A 25,111-nucleotide genomic window follows, 5' to 3' on the forward strand; every position below is an offset into this window, starting at 1 on the left:
CGTTTTGTTGAATGTTTTAAAATCCAGAGCTGAACCGACCACAAAATCTGTTTAGCGGTCAGCCTGACCCGGATGCTTCGAAGCTTTTTCCGTTGCCATGATAATCATCACATCTAAAAACAGTAATCAATTGTGTCCTTGTTATTTTGTTCCAGCTCTTTTACTCTGACACAAAATAAATAACTTTTTCTAGCAGCTGAATATTGACTGTTTCTCTTATCGACAGACTGAGTCTCTCTCTTCTCTCCCATCTCATAATTACGGCAGAAAGAACCAGACATTAGATTGATCAATTGTCCTTTTTTTTTGTCCCAAAAAGTTAAGTTTTGTATTCTTAACAGGTATGGGGTTTTGTGAAATAGTCTCCGGCCCCTGGCGTTGTCGTTTGGGACCTCTGGTTTAAAGGAAGAACTACTTACAGCTCAAGGTGAGAGGCGATAGGTCTATGGAGATGTCGTGCTGTTCGCTGGTCAGTTGGCATTTGTGGCTCTCCAGGTAGTCTCTGTGACACGCGTACTCAGTCACCCACTCCACCTCGTAGCGACAGTTCGACCCCGCTGTCATCTTAGGAGTGCTGCCCTGGGAAACCAAAGGACACGCCTAGTGAAGCGGGAACTGCAGAGTTGTTCCGATACCAGTATCAGAAAAGCCGATACACAAGTATTGGGATTCGTCTCTCGGAATCAGTTTAAAAAATGGGAGCACCAGATTAAAACAAGTGGACACAAGTTTGCATAGTGAGTGAGTGAGTGAGTGTGACCTACTGAATGTCTGCTTGACGGACAGATGAAAGTGATGGTGACGGCAGGATCGTGTTTGTTGCAAATGTCCGGATGAGTTGAACCAGCAGCGACTTCATAGTGTAACTTCAGTCTTGAGAAGAGAGGAGACAAGAAACAAAATCAGCTTTTCACTCAATTACATTCAAAGGGTCTCCTTCAGTCCAATGGGGGTTCCTCCACAGACATCTCAAGCCGTGGTTACACTCGTCTTCTCAATGCGACTTTCGTGATCGGATGCCCCCTTATAGGAACACGTGTCCACATGTGCAGAAACAGCAACCTGCCTGATCGGATCGGATATATTTCGTGGTCATATTTATTTTCCTCTAAATTCTTCACAATGAAAGTATCCTATTATTAGTATTAGTATTTTTGCTGCTTACTCTTCCTTCCTGCAGTACTGGAAGACATGTTTTATTGAAGAATAGCTGCTAACAAAGCCCCGCTAATTCGACAATAAACGCATGTTCCTATAAATTCTTCCCAATAAAATCATCAACAGTAACTTAACGCAACTCTGGTCCCAGCTGGGCTCCAGACCCGGTTATGCTCCTCTATTCCCTTTTGTTCTCAGAGCGAGCGAGAGAGCCACTCCCATGTTGTGGGAAGATGACGGAGACCTACGTATGAAAAATTGTCTGGATTGTGCCGACATGATGACCTCACTGATCCAAACTCAATCCGAGCCAGGCCACCGAGGCATCTGGCTGATCAGATCCCAATGAGAGCAGGATCTGACCTGGGAGCGTACAGACTCGACAATTAACGTGTCATGGCACGATTGGATGACCAAAGTCGCTTTGAACAAGTGTTCCCACGGCCCAAACATATGGAAAGTCAGATGACAGATAGTTAGCACTCATGGAGAAGATACCTGTCATTGGATAACAGCTCTAGCTGTGTGGTAGGAGAGCCCATGTCGTAGGAGCCATGACTTGTGACCAGACAGGCCGCAGAGCCCTCTGGACACGCTTTGTCTGGTCGGTCTGAGACAGGAAGCGGAAGGATATGAGACGATGGGGGGGAAAGGGAAGTTTGTAAGTAATAGGCAAACTCTATTGCTGTCAAATAAAGGTCTCTTTCATAAGGGAATGGTGAAGTTCAAAATGTAGAAATAACAAAAACTTATAGCACTGATACACATAAATAGGCTGCAAATTTGTCTTTACAAATGAATGCATAAGCGCCACATTTATAAGAAATAAAAGGCCTATTTTCCTAAATCTAAAACAAACCTAAAACAATTAGAGAGTGTAAAAAAAAAACATTTCAATTTCAGTTGACTGTGACAAAGTCAAAGTTTTCTTCTCTTCCTCTATGGTGTTTCTTTTTTACAACTTAAAAATAATATATATATATATGATACATTTGCATGCATTCGTCCATGGACCTCTCCCCCTCCCCCAGGTACTGACTCAGACTCCGGCAGATGTTGATGTAGAAGTCGATGGTGTCGTCGCCGTCGTCCACCAGATAGCCGTCGTTCAGCTTGATCAGAGGGCTGAGGTCGTGCTTCTTACCGTCAGAATCAAACGCATAGCAGGGCACCTGGACACAGAGGAGGCAGGAGGGTCTTACTGCGGTGCCGGTAGTCCATAGAGGAGACCGGAGGGGTAATGGTGGAAGTCATTTACAAAAGGCTATCTAAAGACACACTTGTACTATAGATATGAAATGCCATATCTGATCTTTGTGTGGATGTTAAAATGACATCATGGTTCTATACTGCATTGTGCAGGTCTGTAGCATCTGACAGCATAATAATAATTAATATAACTGATTAATGTGCCCGCATGCAATGAAAATCCCCTCTAAACTTTGATGAATCGATCCATGTAATAACTTGTCAGTGTACAATAAGTCATTTTAATATTTTTCGAGGGCTTCAATTTTTAAAGACGCCTCCATCAGAATAATAACAGGTTTTTTTTATTGCTCTTTCGTAACAGTTAATTCTTGCTTAAAAAGCTAGTTTAATTCATTTCACACATTCTTTCAATTGTTCCACGTTAACCTCACATCAACGGCCTCATTGTGACGACATGTGACACGTCCTACACTGCTGTAAAAACCCTCGCAGTGGTGGGAGGGCAGCTCTTCATTTCCATTTAAACCCCTGTCCGCCTCATTGCTTCTCACGTATCACACCTCGACAGAACGGCAGCAGTTCTTTTCTCTCGTACACGTCAAAACCCTTTAATCCCGTCGGCCAGTCAGACGTTCCACCACATACCTCTTTGTGTGGCTTGAATTTATCTTTGTTGCAGGCGGTGAAGGTCCTCCACTCGAAGTAATGCACACACTGGGACACGGCCACAAACTCCGGGGTCCCCTGAAGCACACGAACACGGGGGACATGAGTAATATGTTGACTAACACATTATAGTGCTGTGTAACAAACATCAGCAGTACAACACAGGTCTAGTAAGTGGGCAAATGTGTCAGTGTTTCTCTATACAGGACTTGTCTTGAAAAAATAATTTAAAATAATTTAAAAATGTAAAAGAATGTGGAGGATTTCTTTAGCAGGAGAACATGTATGTACTATTTATGCATTACTCTCCACAGTTGAGTGCACAACCCCGGTCTGCTGCTTCTGCTAGAGTGGTTGAAGGTTCGGTGCTTGCTCAAGAGAGACGGTTAGAGTGTTTTTCATTCTCCTCATCCACATTTTATCAGCCCCTGTTCTTGAGAGTCAAAGCAGCAACTTGTCCTGTTTTGTACTTTTCGTCTGTCACTCTGCACATTTTTTATACTCGTTTAGTGAAATCTTGTTTTGTGTGAGAATGTGTGCGTGTTTGGGTCACATAATTCTTATTTATGACAAAGCTCCCCGATTCTGTTGTTTGCTTAGCATTGACAAAACTAAAAGGACGAAAGTTATATATTGTTTTTGACCCTACAATATTTACATGTCAGTCGCCATTTTGGTTATTCTCGGGACACGACACATTTCTGCCAAAGGTTTCACATTATTCCTCTGATCTACAGGTGGTTATGTAGTAACAGGAAATGCTGCAACAAAGGCAGTGAACGAGACTGCAAGCAAGTAAACATGGATGTAAAAAAAAAAAAAAGCAGATTTCTACATTTTAGGATCTTTGGCTTTGTGAATGGTTTATGAGGCAGGACATGTAATCATGCGTTTCAGACCATAAGAAAACACGCAATGTGTTTTGGTGAGAAACCAAACACTTTCTGTAAATAAGAGGTTTGTCACATTATGTGCACTACTAAAATACATAATATCAATATCTTAGAGACAAGGAGTCGCATTGAGCAAAGAGACACACAGTGTCACACTATCCAGGGCGATTAAATCATTAGTACATTTTCTACACAGAGGGCCTAAACACAAGCTCTTTAATTGTGGTTAGCAAACAATATTTGTATCTGTAAGTGTCAAGAAATAACTAAAGCAATAAACTGTCCACTGCTGAGGCTGATTATTATCACAGATCACTTCTTCGCTCAGTATTAGATGACTTTGTAAAAAGTTTTAAAAAATAAGCCACTTTCATTTCTCCACTTCGCGCTGATCGTCCTCTTTGTGACTCTACACAGGAAACGACGCACGTTAATGTCAACCCACCTCTCACCCTGAAACCACAGACTACATTATTGACTCAAACGAGCAGAAATACAGAGCAGGTGACTGTCTTTGTCCCACATTATTTTCCCCTCACAGCTTCTCTTCATGGCAGCTGGCAGCAGACAGCTGCTTCTGGCATCTGTCAATAAATGTAATTTTAGCTTTCTTAGATTCGTCTCAGTGAAAGAAAAGTGAATGCTCAAAAACATCCAGAGGGATTTATTCTTCGTTTCAGTCAGCTGGGCGTACAAATAACTGACCAAAAACAGCAAAGCACATTAACATTTCCTCAATAATGCACAACAACTCGAACCAAGTTTATTATCTTGCACCTTGGTAGCATGTTCAAAGCATCAGTGATGACAATAAACTGCACATACAGCTTAACTCAAAACAGCCAAAACTCCCATCGATGAAACCTGATAACACATGCAGTCCAGTATATCCTTATTTCTAATCAGGTTATAGAGTCTGTCATGTCCACATTTGCATTTAAAAGCATGTTTTCCTGCCCGATCATAACCACTTGGATTCAAGGTGTGTGGTTTATTTAGTGCATCCAAAGAGCCACCATTCTCATTATCATTAATAACAATAATTGCCACTGAGTGAGGACCTTAAGGAGCTTGCTTGAGGGCTACTCAAGTGTGGTAATGAGTTTGGGGCGAGTGATGCTCTTTCACTTTCCCCAGTCAGATTTATCGTACTGGTAACCCCGCCCCTCCCAAGCCGTGTATTAGCCTAAACACAACTCCGGGAAAAGGACAAATCATCCCGATAAAAAAGCAAAACACCTCCTTGTGTGTGTGTGTGTGTGAGTCTCACCATGGTTTTCCCACACTGGAAGTTGATGCTGGTCTGAATGTTGTTGCTGCTCCCCGGACATTTTACGGTGCTGTTGTAATCCAGCACCGTGCCAGACAGCGTCTGCAGCGACAGCTCACCTGCACATTCGAAGACAAGACGAACAATCAGTCAATTACGGACCATTAAGCCTTTGTAGGTGTTGCTTATAAGAACCAGTTTGAGGAATGAGGACATGATTGCCTTAATTAGGTCAAGAGGTTTAATTAAGCAAGAGGCATGTTGCTTCTATAAAGTTTGTAGAATAGATGTGTAGAATATCAAACATGTTACGAATTTACTTTTTATTAGATACATTTTCTTTGCAATTATTGCAACACAAGAAGGGTGGAAAGACTGACTTTAATAATAAGATGAAGGGGTGATGGACAAAATACATGAACGTGTTTGTGACAATTGTATCTTAATTTCTTCTCTAAACTTATTGTCTTTTTGTTGTATGCTTTACCACCCATGGATGACCGCACACAGATTATATATTGCTACAAAGAGACTTCCTGTACCAAACTGTTGTTGCTTTTGCTCTCAAAAGTGTATAATAACATTTATCTAATGATATTTTAAGAATTAAAAAAAGCCCAAACACATGTTTCCCTGTATGTTGCTGAAGCAGACAGACAGTCTGGCAGAATAACGGCTTCACCCACCAACCTCTACTGACCCATGCACGACTCAAACCTCTGTAGCATGATATCCCGACTCCGCTGTTGGTACAGAGTCATAATTTATCATCGGAATAGAAGCAGACAGCAGTGGGAAATGTTCTGCATGCGAAGAACGTGTGGGGCGGTTAAATAAACTCACAGCAGGTCGGCCCGACGAAACCACTGGGATGTCAGTAAATGTGTCACCAAACGTAAAGCTCAAATTTGTCTTTGCTGCACCGACGACGGCCGGCAAAAAACACCAATGAGCAATCAGTTCTCCTCCTTCCTGCAGGACATTTCGCCTGAACAGAAACTAATTTGGATTCAAAGAGGCTTTACAATACAGATTTGCTGTGCGAGTGTATCGGTCCGAGTCTAATTGATGACCTCATTCTCGTCCTCGTGTACATTTCAGTGTCCCTTTTGAGTTTGAAATGTTCTGAAGAAATACAAAAGCTCTCCTGTGTTTTAGAACTCGCATGAGTCAGCCTAAGAGAAAGTTTCATGAGCATTTGAGGTGTGTGTGTGTGTGTGTGTGTGTGTGTGTGTGTGTGTGTGTGTGTGTGTGTGGTGTGTGTTCTGTGCTCCCACTGATATGGCTGGACTGCTATCACAAAGGGACCATGAAGGAATGCACGGAACAACACGTTGACCTACTAACACCAGCAGCTACTGTAGGAAGGACCGACGCGCTGCTCGTGTCCCAGCCTGTTGCACTGCTTCAGCTTCAAGTCCTGCAATACTGACTTTTAGTTATCATCAGACATACTTGGGCCGAATTATGACGAAGATAAGGAGCAACGAACGCATGGTTTCACTGGAGTTTCTTTGGGCATTTAGCGTAGATAAAGTTGAAGCAATTACTCGATTCATTCACGAATGTAATTTACACCTTTTTCTCTCACATAGAAAAAAAAAAAGAGTCATCTTAATTAACTAAGAGAATGTGAGACCTTCCTTTATCTCATGTGATAGTTTATTGATTCTCTCTTTTGGACTGTTGGTCGGACAAAACAAGAAACTTGAAGACCTCACATTGGACTTTGTGATGGACTCTTTTCTGATTTAAAAAAAAAAAAAAAAAAAAAAAAAATCAACTTAAAATGCAAACAGAGATGATGGATAATACAAGATAATTGTTAGTTATAGCCCGAACTTCAATACTTTGAATAACAAAACTGTGGGAACAAATGTGATCCACTGAATGACATGAATCTAAGTGGATTACAGCCACTGATCTTCATCGTAAGAGCAAACAACAAACTTTTTACACACACTTTTTAATCCAATACAGGTGAGGGGAGCGTTTGTTCCTCAAAAGACTTTGAGGAAGCCGAAAACCCATAAATGTGTGAGAATTGAACATGTGTGGTTTCTGAGTCAAGGCAGGAGAAATAAAGGCATAAGCAAACAGAACAGACACAGAGAGGGGGAGGGGGAGAGAGAGAGAGAGAAAAAGAGAGAGAGAGACAGACAGACAGACAGCGAGAGAGCAAGAGGGAGAGAGAGAGCGAGCATGACATTCGTGTCTATTTGTGTTTGAGAGCGTTTATGCTCGATGATGTTCTCCTGTGTCATGTGATAAGTCAGCTGGCATGACTAAACTGCAACTCATCTGAGCACACAGTTCCTCGTTTGCCTTTCTGTCACGTTCCCTGTGTGATCTTCCTCTTGGAATACAACCAAAGTCTGGCGAGGACATTTTCATAAAATAAGCAGGGAAATAAATAAAATACACCCTACAACAACGGCATGAGTCGGCAGTCTCAGAAAACAAAGAGTCGGATGGCTCGTTGACAGCTACCAGACACGGATTTGTCACCGGGGGAAGGTCACGACCTCAGACTGCAGGACAAGTCGTTGTTGTGGGTCTCTGAAATAACTCCGTCTGGCAGCCTGTCGTCTCTGGAAAAGGTCACGGGCACAACTCAACGGCAGTGACGTAACTGAAATAATGACAGAAATCCTGAGTAAAGTAATCTTTAGGTAGGAGTTTGATAGTGACAAGAGCTAATGTGACATGTGACATGAGCGTATGGTCGAATGTAATTGCTCAGCATTAACTGTGAGATTGGGAAAGTTTCAGATTTAAAAACCACGTGAAAAGGACATCCAGTGAAACGATAATTGGGGAAATGACCGATTCTTCTACGATGAGATAGGAGCTCATTTTCATTACCATATTTTCTCTGAAACAGATGAAAGTAAAAGGCCGAAGTCCGAATGTACGCCACACAGGTTTTTCATGAGTATACAAACTCAGTGGCTAATCTCGTGTGTGTGTGTAATATATATATATATATATATATATATATATATATATATATATATATATATATATATATATATATATATATACATACATATATACATACATATACACACGCACACACACACATACTCACCTAAAGGATTATTAGGAACACCATACTAATACTGTGTTTGACCCCTTTTCGCCTTCAGAACTGCCTTAATTCTACGTGGCATTGATTCAACAAGGTGCTGAAAGCATTCTTTAGAAATCTTGGCCCATATTGATAGGATAGCATCTTGCAGTTGATGGAGATTTGTGGGATGCACATCCAGGGCACGAAGCTCCCGTTCCACCACATCCCAAAGATGCTCTATTGGGTTGAGATCTGGTGACTGTGGGGGCCATTTTAGTACAGTGAACTCATTGTCATGTTCAAGAAGCCAATTAGAAATGAGTCGAGCTTTGTGACATTATCCTGCTGGAAGTAGGAAGTAGCCATCAGAGGATGGGTACATGGTGGCCATGAAGGGATGGACATGGTCAGAAACAATGCTCAGGTAGGCCGTGGCATTTAAACGATGCCCAATTGGCACTAAGGGGCCTAAAGTGTGCCAAGAAAACATCCCCCACACCATTACACCACCACCAGCAGCCTGCACAGTGGTAACAAGGCATGATGGATCCATGTTCTCATTCTGTTTCTGATTCTGACTTTACCGTCTGAATGTCTCAACAGAAATCGAGACTCATCAGACCAGGCATACGCCTCAAGGTTGTGCGTGTTGTGGCTTCACAAATGCTTTGCTGCATACCTCGGTTGTAACGAATGGTTATTTCAGTCAAAGTTGCTCTTCTATCAGCTTGAATCAGTCGGCCCATGCTCCTCTGACCTCTAGCATCAACAAGGCATTTTCGCCCACAGGACTGCCGCATACTGGATGTTTTTCCCTTTTCACACCATTCTTTGTAAACCCTAGAAATGGTTGTGCGTGAAAATCCCAGTAACTGAGCAGATTGTGAAATACTCAGACCGGCCCGTCTGGCACCAATAGCCATGCCACGCTCAAAATTGCTTAAATCACCTTTCTTTCCCATTCTGACATTCAGTTTGGAGTTCAGGAGATTGTCTTGACCAGGACCACACCCCTACATGCATTGAAGCTACTGCCATGTGATTGGTTGATTAGATAATTGCATTAATGAGAAATTGAACAGGTGTTCCTAATAATCCTTTAGGTGAGTGAGATATATATATACACATATACACACACACACACACACACACACACACACACAACGAGCTACGTGAAAGCCCACTTCCCTAATTTTCAATGTCATTTTAAGTGATGTAGGTCATAAACTGTGTGACAACAATTACAATTTCTGCGCTGGGAAAGCACAGTTTTGGATTTAAAACCACATGCAGAGGACAGTCAGAAAAGAAAAAAAAATGGGGAGGCATCCAAGAGAAGTAAAAAGAAAAGATGATTTGTGTTTCTGCATGTCCACTAATTCATTCGTCAAATAGTTTATTTACTAAAAAAAACATCTTAAAGGAAATCACACATCAGCTGATGAATGATAATGGCAGCAGCTCATTGCTCCCCTGGGTGAACCAAACCTTTAATTTGTGGTTTTCAAAAACTGTGGAGCGTTTCCCCCGGGGGGCTCATTGCTTAGGGGAGTGGATGTCATGTGACCCAGGTGTGGGAATCTGTGGCATAGGCCCGATTGGTGTGGAAACAAAGAAATAAGAGGTATTTCAAGCTATCAAGGGAAGTAAGCGAGTTCCATTGTGACAGCCAAAAGAGAGAAAAGATGGAGAGACGTCTGAGGAAAAGAAATACAAAAATCCTAAAAAACAATCATTTAAAACCTGAAGTAGCGGGTCTTAGTTTTTTTTTTAATCAATACAATTATGAAATCGATCAACAGTTTTTTTTAGACTGACTCAGCACTGCAGCTCTAAAATTGAAAGGAAAACATGAAGTTTGTGAACTTAAGATAATGTTCTCTGATAACATTTTGGTTGGACCGCAACTAACAGTTATTTTCATTATTGATTTGTAATTAGTCGCCCCATCACAAGTTGATGTCATCATTTCTCACATTTAATAAGTTGCAAGTAAATATTTAGCATTTTTATTTAATAGAAACTTAAACAATTAATTAACTCATTAACTAATTGATTCAGCTCTACTAATTTCCCTAATAGTATTACATTTAAATTGGTTTAGATGGCGGAAGGGGCTGAATCGCTTATCTGCTTCCAAACAGAGGGCTCGGCAGCCTTAAATTAGGTTTAATCAATTCACACCAGCGTGATTAAATAGAGACCAGGGCTGTCTGTTTACTGAAGGTCAGGTCTGAACAGGATCACACTCCCACTGTGACACACAATGTTAACACAAACACACCAATGTAACCAGTGAACAGGACGTACTGCAACAGACTTTACACACTAATTCAAACAATAATCATTAGAACACATTTCATCCTTAATTAGTAAATTAACATTGACACTACTTAAAATAATAATAATTAGAAAAAAATGGCCCAGCACCTTAATTACTAATTCAACAGATTGTATATTTACAATTATTAATATAATACTCATTAGTTCAACTATGCAACCAAGTTACTGATTAAGTAAAAATGTTGTCAGATAAATAAAGTTAATGTAAATAACTCAGCATCTGAGACAGAGTAGCTTCTGCTACACTGGCAGTGATGCAGACTCGGCCTCATCAGTGCAGATATCAGATCTGCTAATGTACTGATAAAGCTCTGAAAGACATAAAGCATCACTTCACTTTGCATCTAGAAAACCCCTCAGCGCTCATGTCAGCATCAGGAAATAGATTAGTGCATGTTTTATGACGCTACCTGTCACTAAGTAAACAAACAGGAGTGGTGCTCCTGTCCTCAGACGTACAGTTGACACATGCCTACAGTAGCAGACCACTGTTTACGGGATGACATTAACTCACTGGTTAAACCATGCGTCACACAGAAAATGCCAAAGGGAGAAAAAAGATTAATCTAAGACTATTTTGGTAATATAAGCAAAAATGTTTGATGGTTAGTTGTAAACTGAATATTTTAAGGCTTTGGACCTTATGGTCAGACGTCACCTTGGCCATATGCAAAATAACAACACAAATTATTTCACTACTTTCGGACATTTTATAGACACAACGAATTATCAATTTACCCATGGTAATAATTCTGAGAAAGAAGGCACACATTTTCTTCCAAGCAGTGCAGAAAAACTATCAAAGTTTTTAAGCTAGAACACTTTACAGTTCAGTTAACACCCCTGATCACAGACCTGATGCTACCACATCCTGATCTGTACAATGACAATAAAGGCTTTGTATTTCTATTTTCCCTATTTCTATTAAGCCAGATAATTCAAAGCAAATTTCCCACTCCACACAGAAACAGACTAGATGGCATGAATGTGGCCAAAATGCCCAAACTGCGACCAAAACACCCCCCACAACTAATATATATATATATATATATATATATATATATATATATATATATATATATATATATATACTCACCTAAAGGATTATTAGGAACACCATACTAATACTGTGTTTGACCCCCTTTTCGCCTTCAGAACTGCCTTAATTCTACGTGGCATTGATTCAACAAGGTGCTGAAAGCATTCTTTAGAAATCTTGGCCCATATTGATATGATAGCATCTTGCAGTTGATGGAGATTTGTGGGATGCACATCCAGGGCACGAAGCTCCCGTTCCACCACATCCCAAAGATGCTCTATTGGGTTGAGATCTGGTGACTGTGGGGGCCATTTTAGTACAGTGAACTCATTGTCATGTTCAAGAAGCCAATTAGAAATGAGTCGAGCTTTGTGACATTATCCTGCTGGAAGTAGGAAGTAGCCATCAGAGGATGGGTACATGGTGGCCATAAAGAGATGGACATGGTCAGAAACACAACAGCTCTTGAGATGTCGACGTGTTCCTGCAGTGTCACCAAAGACCTGTGAAATGTTCTGTTGTGTGGTTGTCATAAGACGCATGAGACACATTAGTGTCAAAGATCAGCTCACATGCACCTTTGTTACTCATAAACGTTTTAACAGAGCAGTAAAAAGGGTCTGAGTGCCGTATCGGTCTGTCTAAAGGACCGTAAAGGCAAGGTCCAACATGTTCAACAAAGAACCCACCTTATGCATCCTGCACAGAAACACTGCGGGATACAAGGCTGCAGTGGGTTATTATTTTATTCCCTTCTATGGTTGACTGAAAACAAAAGTTGATCTTGCCTTTGAAGTGTGGAATGTTCTTCCTGTAGACCCTCAATCTGCAGTCTATGCTCAAAGTAGTCATATGTGTCTGTCGCCGACTAATTCCGCTTTCTGCTGCACCAAACTGCCTAATATTTTTGGGTGGCCAGTTGTAGCTGCTCATTTCATTTTGCCAATTCAGAGGTCTGCTGCCAAAGAACTTTAGCCTCTCAACCACTGCCAAGAAAAGCACGCTGGCTTGTTTACTGCAAAAATGCTACCGGATACAGTTGGACATCCTGGTATTTTTAGGCATACGGCATTTGACAAGCTATGTTTTAGGACATGCTAACTCTTTTTGTGGCTTGCTAAATAGTATGGGAGTACCGGTATTGGAACACAGTAAGTCTCACTCTTGAATTTTCAGGAAAAATAAGCCCCCATTCCCTCTAACTCACGGCCAATCAGGTCTGCTAACTCACATAATTCACTGTAGCTTAATGGCTCAGGCCTCAGGCTCCAAGACGTCTAAGCAGACAACATGTGCACCGTCATCCTTGAAATCAAAATATTTCTTGCCACAAAGAGAAAAGACCTCCATCTTTAGCTTCTTTATTATGTTTATCCATTGATCCAGGAGACTGCCGTGACTCCACCACACCTAGCTAATACAGCAAGAGACATCCTCTGCAACTGCACCACCCTCACTGTGTCCCAGTGTACACCACCAGTGGGTTTTACTCACCAACAGACTGGTATGCTTTGGTGGTGAGGTTCTGGGCGCAGACAGCGATCCCGGGGCCACAGCTCGTCGATGGCGAAGACTCACAGAGCTTTAGCGTGTAGCTCACCTCTTTCTGGTGAATAGCCTCCCATTTATAACTGCAACACAGGGAGTACAAGAAATGGAGGTGAAGGAGAACAAAGGAAAAACATTTAGGCAATGCACATACTTATGCCAGGCACACATGAGGTCTCTGCAGCGTCTGATTAATGTCAGTCGAAAGACTGATTGTCAGATGGTAACTGTGAGTATTGCATAATTATTTGATTAAAAAATGAATTGTTTAGTCTTAACATTTGTATATATATATATATATATATATATATATATATATATATATATATATATATATATATATATAATATATTATATGACAAATAATGATCTCATTCCAGCTTATGTGTTGTGTGGATTTTCGCTTTTTTTTGGTCTCATGTAGTCATAGACTAAATATATTAAGGATTCAGAAACCTGAACAAGCAAAAAAAACAAAAAAAACAAACAAGCAATCTGAAGACGTCACCTTGAGCTTAAGGACATTGTGAAGTTTTCCATTACCTCCATTACTACTGAAATTTTGGAAATTGGTTAATCAGAAACACAAATAATTGTTAGCTGCACCCCTTGTGTGTGTTACATATCTGTCTTTTTGTTTGTTTGTTGTTTATCCGACAAACAGAGTTTGTTATTTCCCATTTCCTCCAGTACTTGCTCTGAAACGAATTCACAAAATGTTTTCCCATGACTATTTTCTTATGTTTGTTTTGGAGTGTTGAGTTTCAAAAAAAGTCAAACAAAATAACATAAAATAAGACTTAATCCAAGCAGCACAAACGCCTCTAAGTGAATTAGCTATAGTTATTGCATAGACACAATAGCATTGAAGTACCCCCCAATTAACTTGTATTATCATCCATTTCTGCAAACGCCACCAAAACAAGGAGATGACGTCCAGGCAGCCTGACGTCACAGGTGACTGATCAGCAGCCTGACGTCACAGATGACTGGTCAGCAGCCCTCGTGCTGCGTCAACATTTGAACAGCAGCCCTCCAGTAGAGGAGGACAACAGCATGCAGTCCTCATTTAACCGTGAAATAACTAGCGTCACATACTGGAGTCTCTCTCTCTCTTGTGAAACTGTAACGAACCGTCACAGTTAGCTACTTTTCAGCTTGAAAAAACGCGTAACAGCGTAAGCTAGCTGGCTGCATTGGCGCGAGACAATTTGAGTTTTGAGCTCATTTACTTCAACAGTTTAAAACTTATCAAGCAGCACGTTTTTTTATTACAAACAAGACAGCTGTTATTGGCCAAGTTGGCTAGCTTACTGCGAAAGAGGTCGCTAAATGTAAGATTTTAAAAGTTGCCGGTTGGTTGTTTTATGAGCCACATTTACCGGGAGACGTTGGCGGCATAAGGTCGCGTGGAACAGTCAATAAGCAAATAAATCACCAACTGATATATTTTCTGAATTAAACTCGACTTGACGAAGCGCGCCGCCGCCACACGGGAGCGCGACGCGCTGTGACGTTCACCGTGTTGTTGTTTCTAGCTGCAGTGTTTCAGTCGGAGGTGTGTTGATTGTTAGCTATGCCCATATCGTTAACCGCTACCTGCAGAGGTCCCGGTACCACGGGCTGCTGCCGTCCTCCACCGCTCCGGACCGGACCGACAAACATCCCAGACCCGCCACCAACCAAAGGACCAGCTTCAGGGGCGAGAAACGACTCGACGTACACAGAAATGACATGTTTACGGCGCGCATAGCAGTCTGTGGAGCCTAAGACGACATGATACGGCAGTCTGTCTGCTGTGGAGCAAATCAGTAGGAAGTGAATGCACCACATGACAGGACATCACATGACTCTCGTGATGCTGGCTGATGCCGCCTTCAGGGTTTGTGGGAGAAACGGGCACTCTGAATCAGAATCACGTTTATCGCGAATTTGAGCCATACAGTTTATGGGTTTTTACAAGTACTGCGGGCAAAAGCACTCGGATCTTTTACTTTAGTACAATTAGCAAAACCACAGTGTACCAATACTCCGTTACAAGTAAGACAATCCAAGTTTTATTATAGGATTTAAACAATAATAGCTGAAAACTAACGCTTGGGATTTTTTTTTTATAGTGCTGAAGGTCTGCTTTTAAGCTCTTTGAATTTTACATAACATCTGACATTGCAAAGTGAGTCAATATTAAACAGAAAATGATTGACAGAGAGATATATTAAATATGTGGAAATAGTTGTAGAAAGTCCTCTATAGCTCTGGAGGGGAGCTTTCCTGCAAACAAGTCTGCAAACACACTGATTATGTCTTCAGAGTGTCAATATCAATCCACCACCACATAGCACTAATGACCAAATAAATTGAAATATTTATTTTATGATGAACGTGCATTACATTACAGTGGGTCAATCAATCGGCCGGGTATTGTTTTAGAAGCACAAATGTCAAATGTTCTGATTCCACCACAGGTCGTACAAAAACTAGACTCCCTAAAACGCCCCAAAATGTTTGGAGCCCCCTATGGAAATGTAAGCATCCAGTGTTTTGGGGGGATTGACATGAAGTCAGGATTTTTTAGCCTCTGCTGCAAATGGTTGGACGGTTTATTTTAATACTCCATCTCTGCTAAGTCTCCAAACTTTATGGAAGTGCCCTTCTAATTATCAGAGGTTACCCTTAATGTGCAGTTCAGGATCACCAAGTATTTTTTTTCTTTCTCTTTAAAATATATATTTCTGATATATTAGTGATGTCAATTCAAGTAAGAACAAGACATTAAGTCATATACTCTGGGGGCCATCACATGGGCACTTTACATGGTGATAAGTAGTAACTAATACAACAACTCTTTAGATGGTAGACATTTTCTATTATAAAACATGTCTACCGTCTCCATGGCACCTGAATGCAGCATTATTGATGACGAGACATGTCATGCAGGTGTTTGCCTTTTAAGGAAGAGGTATGCTGCTTTTCCAGTTCCGTGTCTACTACAGTATGTGATAAGTAGTAACTAATACAACATCTATTTAGATGGTAGACATTTTCTACTGTAAAACATGTCTACCGTCTCCATGGCACCTGAATGCAGCATTATTGATGACGAGACATGTCATTCAGGTGTTTGCCATTTAAGGAAGAGGTATGCTGCTTTTCCAGTTCCGTGTCTACTACAGTATGTTCAGTAATACCTGAATGCAACATTCCATAACTATCCTTAACCATCGATATAACATTATCATTTAGTTATAATTTCATTAGTAGAGTTTGTAAAGAGTCAGTCCTCAGTTTGGGAGAAAGATTCTGCTTCCTGTACGAACCACCTCGGGGCAAAAATACACATCATTTGAATGGAGCCTTCAGGTGTCGCATTGCGCCCTCTAGTGGCCATGATGGACACAACCATAGTTCTCACTCAGATATGATATTGGATATTTAGCTATTTTCTCCTCAGTTATATTCTGACTTGAGGGAAAAACAGGAATCCTTTATTCATTCTTGCCTCTGGACATGTTTGCTTTTCCAATGCCCTTCTTTACATTCGTTAATAATAATTAAAAAAAAAACATTAAAACAGCTCCTCAAGAGCCGTCAGGGCCTTTTGTTTGGAGCCTTTATATAATAGAGGGGTAAAAAATGATATATATATATATATATATATGCAACAAAGTAGCCAATACATACTCTGGGATACATGGGCAACCTTTGGAGACCACTACAACTCCTGTTGCATCCATTTTTTAGCATTGACCATATATGGCTTTGCCCACCCACGACTCTCACAACAAGAGCATGAGACCAATATTTTGATAATTTCTCTTTTTGATCAAAAAAATGACTACAAAATGTATTTAAAGATAATATGTATGTGGCTTCCAGAGTTTTAGTTAGCCAAATCAAGTCATTCAAAGTTAGTTTTTTTTATTCAAATGCACTGAAGGGTGGCTTAATTATCATGTGCGTACTTGTATGTATATGACAATGGAAATTAAACATTTTTTTAAAGTACATTGCCAAGTCAAGTAAGAGAGTTGAAGAGGATTAAAAAATAAAAACATTTGTGCATTTTACAAACATGTGTGTTATTGTAACGTGTCGAATCGGATGTTGGACACATAACTATTAAGACTTTAGGATTGACTTTTTTTTTTACCCAATAGTGAATCCATCCTCACACCTGCACCCAATTGAACAGAACCACAACAACAGAAAGAAAGAGCCAAGTATACCGACACACACCTCTGCAGTCCAGTCTGGAGCTCATAATCAGTGTGATGGATCACACCTGCTCAACAAGCCTGCATGTGATCAGATCTCCTCAAGAAAAAGGCCGACGGAGGACCTTTGTGTTCACAGTTCCTGTCTTTGTTGAGGTCCACGTGCACGATGTGGTTCCTTGTCTTCATCTGCACGGCGACAGGTACTAACTGAAGCTCTCAAACTCTATATTGTGCTGAGCCATGATGCTCATATCCTCCTTCTCTCCATGCAGCTGTTGGTGCTCTGCCTGTTCATCAAACCCAGGAGGCTACCGGTCACGCAACAGGTTTGTGTTTATTTGTGTACACCAACATACAAGTTATTGCTGAAGATTTTCCTGATCTTTTTTCTTTTATAGATAATGTTACCGTCACTTCTATGCTAAATGTGACTACGCCAGCGGCTTCACAAGGTAGAGCGCACATGCATGCCGAAATAAATCAATATTGAATTCACTACTTTTATTATATATTTGTTTTTTTCTCCCCAGTTGGTGTTGTCTCTTTAAATCACACCCAGAAGGCAGGTTAGTACTTTTATTTATTTTTATTTTTTTATAAAGTATGTGATTTTAAATCCTCTGATTTCTGCAGGTACGGTGACTTCAACGCTTGAGTCGCAGTGGGCCAGTGCAGAAACCTTGGAAGGTAAATTTTAAATAATATATCTCAAACAAAAGGTATGACTATTTGTTCAGTAGATCATTTCTCTGTAACGATGCTTCTTGGCAACACATTGTATACCGTTGGAAAGCCTGTTTGTTTAACTTTTAAACGGTGCCCCATTTGTGAGGCACCTGCATCGTCTCTGCCAATGCCGAACAGCTTATTCTGCTATTGTTTGAAGGGGAAATAAACAGGCTTTCCAACGCTATACAATGTATTGCCAAGAAGCATTGTTAAAATAGAGAAATCTACTAAACACACATTTCCAAACTTTGATATATATATACTTTAAAAATCATAAATGTGATGTACATTGACCTTGTCATTGTCATAGACCTTCAAGAAAACCAAAGTGTCCAAGAGGGAGATATTTTGACTCCGGTAAGATGGGTCAATGCACTTGACATTAATATCCTCTCTAAATATTAGCACTATAACTTTAGTTCTTGTGTGGAACCAGTAATGATGTCCGTCTAAACTTCAGGAGGACAGGAACGCTGTGCAGACCTTGTGGAAGGACGCCATCGTGCCGTACACCATCAATGGTGAGCTGGGTGGGTTTTTGTTGCTCTAATGTGTCTCACCGCTGAGTGCAGATCACAGAACGGGTTTCTTTCACTCGACAGCTAAAGGAGAGTCTAACATCCTCGCTGCCTTCAAGATGATCTCAGATGCCACCTGCATTCGCTTCGCACCGCACGCCACGGAGCTCAACTACCTCGAGTTCAAAAATGGCAAAGGGTGAGAAGTGTTTTTCAACGAGTCGGTTCATCCATATTACAATGAAGCATATTTGATCTCTAGTATCTAGCCAGATGTCGCACTTTTCAAGACTCAAATTGCAAAGTGATTCACAGAGGGCATATTAACACCTTTTTAATAATGGTAAAGAACAAATCAAGTTAAGCTTTTAGTTTTTATGATCAATGGAATCTTAACGCTAACTATGAAATGTACTGCAAGGAGGTTAAAATGTTTTTTTTATTTTCTTCCACACAAACGAGTCTCCTTCAATTGTCCCTTGTTTTTTTTGTTTTTTTTCTTATAGTTGCTCACTTTTAATGTGTATAGGGGTGATCTACTGGCAAAGCTTTTGCCAAAACTGGGCTTAATAACTTGGCGGTATGTCTTTTGGTGGCACTGAATGGACTCTTGGCCTGCCGGCTTCTGTTTGTCTTTCTAGCTGCGCCTCCTTCGTCGGTTGTCGAGGAGGAGCCCAGTCGGTGTATTACAACAGCGAGTGTACCGTGGGGAATCTCTGCCACGAGGTCATTCATGCTCTGGGTCTGTATCATGAACACTCCCGTGTGGACCGGGACGAGCACATCACTGTGCAGTGGGAAAACGTCATACCAGGTGGCTTCTCTTATTGCAATTCCCTATTTCTGAGACTCACTGGCTCCAAATTGTCTGTGCACTCTGCAGACACATTTATACTTGTACTATAAAGGCTTCACCAGCAGACTTGTATTTTTCATAATGAGACAATTTAAAAGATTTACATTTACAAAAGGATGCTTTTAAAATTGTGACACCTTTTGGACAAAGTATGCTCAACTTGACTGCAAAAGACCAAGTCAGTCATTTCTGCTTTTAAAGGGAAAGAAAAAAACTTCAAGGTGTCACGTGGAGACACTCTGAACCTGCCGTATGACATCGAGTCCATAATGCACTATGGGGCGTAAGTCATTACCTCATTTATTTTGACTTAAACCGTTATGGTACAGTAGCTGTCATCTCCATACAAAATGGATAGGTATTTTAAACTGGTGGCTTTAGATGTACTTTCACAAAGTCGGGGTGAACATGAGATTTTATTGCAGGCGTTTCTTCAGTCAAGATGGGAGTCCGACTGTGGTGCCCAAGCAGGGCGGGCAGAACATGGGTCAGAGAACGTACCTCAGCAACCTGGATATCAAGAGACTGAACAAACTCTACCACTGTGGTAACTTCATCACTTGTCTCATAACTTTTCAGTGTCAGTCAAACAATAGACTCTTTTCCCTTTGGGATTTTGAATGGGCTTTTTACTGCATTAATTTTCTTATTCGGTTTCATGGGAAGCAGTTTGTGCTATAAAAGTAATTTCTTCTTCTTCCAGATAAGCGGATGTGATCGCTGTGAGCTGCATTTGAGATTGAATAAAATCCCTGAATTCCTACTTTTTTGTTTGTCGTTTCTATCATACTGTACCTGCTGGCAGAATACAGAACCGAAGGCTGTTGACTTTGTCGGGCAATTTAAAAGGGGGCATAAAAATAACTACAGATTTCAATAAATGGATGCATATAATGTAATTCTATGATCCTGTAGAGCACTCTGCATTGCCTCACATCTAGGTGGTGCTGTATCAATACATTTCCATTAAAGGTAAAGTTTATGAATTGGAATTATTTTTTTGATTCCCTTTTAAAACTTGTTACAAAATAATGTATCTAAAGTTTAAGGATGACTGTCTTTTAACCAATGCAAACATAGCTTTTGATTATCACCATAATATTCCTACATACAGTATACTTTTACTGTGATGGCAGGACTGTATTACATATACTTTATCAAGTGTTTTGCTTTACTTCATGTACAGTCCATTTGGTAAGCTACTTGTATGAAAGGTGTATAATCAACATTCCTCAGTATTAAATTAGTGTTTATTGTAACTGTAGAGCTAACGCAGTAGGCATTACCTCATCCAACAACCATTGTCCTGACAGATGACCTACAGTAGGAGGAGCTTAGAGTGCAGCCTGTCCACTGCAAGAGTCTCTTACTGTCTAGCCTTCATTTACCTGGCAGAAAGGATGCAAGACTAATGTGCATTCAAGGGTAAGACGGTCTTAATTTGTTTACATTTGAAGAACTTCTTGTAAAGGGTGACCATAGTTACGTGTGTTCAAAATGCAGCACTTTTTTCTTCTGTCCTTTATCTGATGGAGTTCAACACATTTGGCTGTTAGTGAGATCGGAAGCTCGAGACTGATCCCTCTTTCTGTGCAAGTGTCAGGTTTATGTGGGCTTCTCGGATGTCCCATGCAAGTGCTTTAGTTTTCATGCACCGCTCACCTTTTGTTTACGTTTTGGCACATTAGCACCACTAACGGCATTCCAAATTAACTATAAGCTGTTCCTGTTTGTAATGTAGCCATGGATGTGAAGTTAGAATTTGACTCTGGCAAGTTCTGAAGCGTTCCTTTTCTATGACTTCTAACAAGATTTATGAATGTTTCAGTGGAGAGGATTTTTCCTCGAATCGCAAGTCACACTGACTATCAGTGCGTTTCATGTCTGAGTGTAAAGATTTGACGAAGAGGTGTGTGCATTTTGACTGACTCCTTTCTTGCTGCAGCTTACAATGCTGCATGGCTGCATCCCTGGTGTTCAGACTGCATGACAGAGGACCAGAGGTGGTGAGGGACGTGCTTCTGGAGCGAGGATGGGAGGAATATGACCAAGAGGAACGGGAGGCGGAAGACTGGAACCTCTACTGGAGGGGCTCTGCATTTCGCAACTCTGAGTATCACAACCTGTTGCCATGGCAGCGCCTCAACCACCATCCCAAAACCGTTGGCATCACACGCAAGGTGATAATGGTCTGAGATGATGTGTTACCTTTGAGTTAGAGAAATGCAGGGGGGGGACAAAAGACACCAGAATCATGAGTTTGTACTCTATATTATGAGGTTTGTTACGACTTTCAACACGAATATATCTCTGAGGAAGCATTGCCAACAGGAGAATCAGTTTTAAAAATATATATTATGGTGACGAGTTTTTATTGCATTTATCAACAGTTATGCAAACATGCGAGAATGGATATAGATTTGGATTTACATTCTGGTATTTTTAACCCAAGCCGTGATTTTATCCTCAACTGAACATACTGAGTAGTTATGTCAACACATGACCAAGTTTTTGCAAAACCAGGTGTACTGTAAATGGGACCTTTGCCAAGAATACCAGACCAAAAAATTTTCCAAACAGAAATCGGTTAGTTTGATCTGTTCAGTTAAAATGATTGCACTCAGAGATTCTTTTGTATTTCTTTTGGAAGGACTGCTTGGCCCGCAACCTGAGGAGGATGAGGGCCACGTTTGGTTCAGCGCTCTACGACTTCAGTCCCACCGCCTTCATCCTCCCCAACGACTACACCCGCTTCCTGTCTGAGTACAACGGGCTGCGCGTGGCCAGGGCGCCGCCGGCCTACTGGATATGCAAGCCCGTGGATCTCTCCAGAGGCCGGGGGATCTTCCTCTTCGAGGACATCAAGGACTTGGTCTACGACTGCCCTGTGATCGTACAGCGGTACATCAGCGAACCTTTGCTCATCTCCGGCTACAAGTTCGACCTGCGGATCTACGCGTGCGTGAAGAGCTTTCACCCGCTGACCGTTTACATCCACCAGGAAGGCCTGGTGCGCTTCGCCACCGAGAAGTACGACCTGTCGTTCCTGCGCAACCTCTACGCCCATCTCACCAACACCAGCATCAACAAGTTCGGCCCCTTCTACAAGGCGCCGAAGGAGCGAGTGGGCCAAGGCTGCAAGTGGACCATGAGCAAGTTCCGGCATTTCCTCCACAGCCAGGACATCAACGAGCTCCTCCTGTGGCAGGGGATCAACAACATCGTCACCCTGACCCTCCTCGCCATCGCTCCGTCCGTGCCTTCCTGTCCCAACTGCGTGGAGCTGTTTGGCTTCGACATCCTCGTGGACGCCACGTTGAAGCCGTGGCTGCTGGAGGTCAACTACAGCCCCGCGTTGACGCTGGACTGCCAAGCGGATATCGCAGTGAAGAGAGGGCTGGTCGGAGACCTGATCGATTTGATGAGCTACACGTTGGTGGACAGCCTGAGGGAACGAGCCTATCGGAGACAAGGGCTTTGTTTTCGCGCCAACCGTCCCTCGCATGTTCCAACACCGCCCGTGCTTCCCAAGTTCAAAGAGACCAAATGTCAGAAGCGACGGTGTGGCGGCCGGCTCCCTCTGATAAAAATTCTTCGCCAGCCGGAAAAGATGAACCAAAGGCAGTCCAGACGACACGCCTCCGTGGCTGAGGACCAGAGACGCCTTCCTCCTGTGGACTCGAACCAAACCCACAAGGGCACGACCCTGAACCTGATCTTCGGCCCGTGTTCAAGGACAAACGCGTCGGTGGTGAGCAGACAGATATGTCCGGCTCTCGCTCCGCGTCTGACGGGCAGCAGGAGTCTTCGGGGGTCTGAGGTTACGAACCATGACGACACCGAAACAGAAGCTGAAGCGGGGCGTCCGGGAGAGGCAGGCGCTTCCTCTTCGGCACGCAATACCCCACACGGGGCGCTGGGATTCAGACGGTCAAAGCTCCCCAACATTCACAGGTAACTACGGGTTAAAAAGTATGTGCACAGGAAACATCTCCACCTGAATTTAGGAGACATTTTAACGAAGTATGCATGAATGAATTAAAGTCGTTATTATAATTAGATCATTCTTTGCTTCAGCAACAACATTTAGTTTCTCTTAAGTTTTAGAGGCTTAGAGTGTTGTGCATTTTGTTAAAAAGTACATTTCATGGCTTTTCACCCATATTGAGAGCAGCAAAATACCGCCTAATTCCAAACGTTCAAATAGCATAAACAAATGCCGTGGTCTTTTCACAGAGGGACTCCCGGACCAGTAAGGATGGAGAGGACCACGGCGCTGAAGGGACGACATGTTCCCCCGCTCAGAGTCGGAGACTTCATACGGACGTTCCCGTTCAATGCCGCCACTCTGAGGGCCTCGCAGCAGGACCTGGATGTTAAGATGGTCCTACGGGAGCTTCACAAGCTCACGGCTCAGATGGCCGCACCAGGCGAGAGGTGGAGGAGAGAAGAGGAGGAAAAGGCGGATGGCGAAGAAGACTTTGATGCTCTGTTGTGGGGGCCGAAGGATCCGCCGTTACTCAGTCAATGTTTTAAACCCACTTAAGAGTGGCGTTCCTTATTTTTTTTTTTAAATGTTATTTTTTATTTCCAGATGTGTCGCAAATATGTGTCGCAGTATCTTCCCAGAAAGAAATCAGGTGCGAATTCACAAAGAAAGGATTGCTACCCCTGACAGCACCATGAAATGTGCATAATTTGCATCCGCTATCAAGGTTCCATTCACAATACACAATATTGATATTACCGTGCAAACACGGCCATTAAGTTAACGGGGCATGACTGTCTGTATATGTCTGCATATTTAACATATGTACGTGCACTGTGTACGTATGTTGGCAGAGAAGCTGCAGAAGCTGCTCAATCCTTTTGTGTCCTGTGTTCAGCATGCGGAAAAGTGGTCATAATTTAATCATTATAGCGGGATTTCACATGTCGATCATTTTTTTAAATAAATAATCAGTAATGAATTATTAACTACATGAGGGTAAAATACAAAGTTAAATCTACAATGTGAGAACATCTGTAATCTACTAAAAGTGTTTCCTCCCAGCACTACATCCCCAAACACACACACACAGCAAACGCATTGCTCTAAGATGTCAGACGGTAACTCCGTCTTTTTTCCTTGGTGCGTATTCTGCCTGACGCGTATTTGGTTTCCTGTCGTCCGTCGGGGTAGATGGTCTTAACCGTGCCATCAGGGTACTCCCTCCTCTTGTACTGGGAAGTGTGGATTTCTCTCTGGCCGTTGGGGAAATCGACCATCTTCTCGCCTGACCTTAAAGAGACGACGATCCAGAAGACACAATGAATATATGACTTTTCTCGGGTTCTGATGAATCCACCCACGTACGAGGCTATTATGATTAACATCACAACAAGTTCATATTTGCATCTGAGAACAACATGACGCTGGTAATTGTAGTTTGGCACGCTCACTAGACTTGGGTTTATATATTATAGACACAGTACACAGTTATATGATCAGACTAGGGAATAAGATGGTTTTCCATTCCCTCAACCAAATGTGAAGGGTTTGATATCAAAACTCCACTATGTCAGCGTCTGTCCTCCTGGTTACCTCCT

The 25,111-nt window shown here is 41.9% G+C and overlaps 3 protein-coding genes across 3 annotated transcripts in view; 2 read left to right on the plus strand and 1 right to left on the minus strand.

Moving 5' to 3' along the window:
• The window catches only part of igf2r (insulin-like growth factor 2 receptor), a gene marked incomplete at its 5' end in the record, with an annotated part of 40,080 nt that extends 25,142 nt beyond the window's left edge, over positions 1–14,938 (minus strand). Inside the window, 8 exons of the mRNA XM_079214817.1 lie at positions 420–579; positions 765–873; positions 1,657–1,768; positions 2,198–2,330; positions 3,016–3,114; positions 5,200–5,318; positions 13,149–13,285; positions 14,802–14,938. Of these exons, the coding sequence (XP_079070943.1) occupies positions 420–579; positions 765–873; positions 1,657–1,768; positions 2,198–2,330; positions 3,016–3,114; positions 5,200–5,318; positions 13,149–13,285; positions 14,802–14,938 (1,006 nt within the window). The remainder of the gene's footprint in view (positions 1–419; positions 580–764; positions 874–1,656; positions 1,769–2,197; positions 2,331–3,015; positions 3,115–5,199; positions 5,319–13,148; positions 13,286–14,801) is intronic.
• A 2,647-nt stretch (positions 14,939–17,585) lies between these two features.
• Positions 17,586–21,304, plus strand: LOC306734431 (hatching enzyme 1.2; the record flags this gene model as incomplete). Its single annotated transcript, XM_079215788.1, has 9 exons — positions 17,586–17,619; positions 18,053–18,106; positions 18,459–18,505; positions 18,609–18,678; positions 18,721–18,865; positions 19,308–19,480; positions 19,724–19,805; positions 19,948–20,069; positions 21,264–21,304. 9 exons carry the CDS (start codon positions 17,586–17,588, stop codon positions 21,302–21,304), a joined length of 768 nt encoding a protein of 255 aa, XP_079071914.1.
• A 176-nt stretch (positions 21,305–21,480) lies between these two features.
• On the plus strand, positions 21,481–24,068 carry ttll2 (tubulin tyrosine ligase-like family, member 2; the record flags this gene model as incomplete). Its single annotated transcript, XM_079215789.1, has 3 exons — positions 21,481–21,702; positions 22,173–23,476; positions 23,759–24,068. The coding sequence occupies 3 exons, from the start codon at positions 21,481–21,483 to the stop codon at positions 24,066–24,068; spliced, it is 1,836 nt and encodes a 611-aa protein (XP_079071915.1).
• Positions 24,069–25,111: the final 1,043 nt, after the last annotated feature.

The sequence above is a fragment of the Taurulus bubalis genome (genome assembly GCF_910589615.1).
Source record: "Taurulus bubalis genome assembly, chromosome: 3".
NCBI classification, from domain to species: domain Eukaryota; kingdom Metazoa; phylum Chordata; class Actinopteri; order Perciformes; family Cottidae; genus Taurulus; species Taurulus bubalis.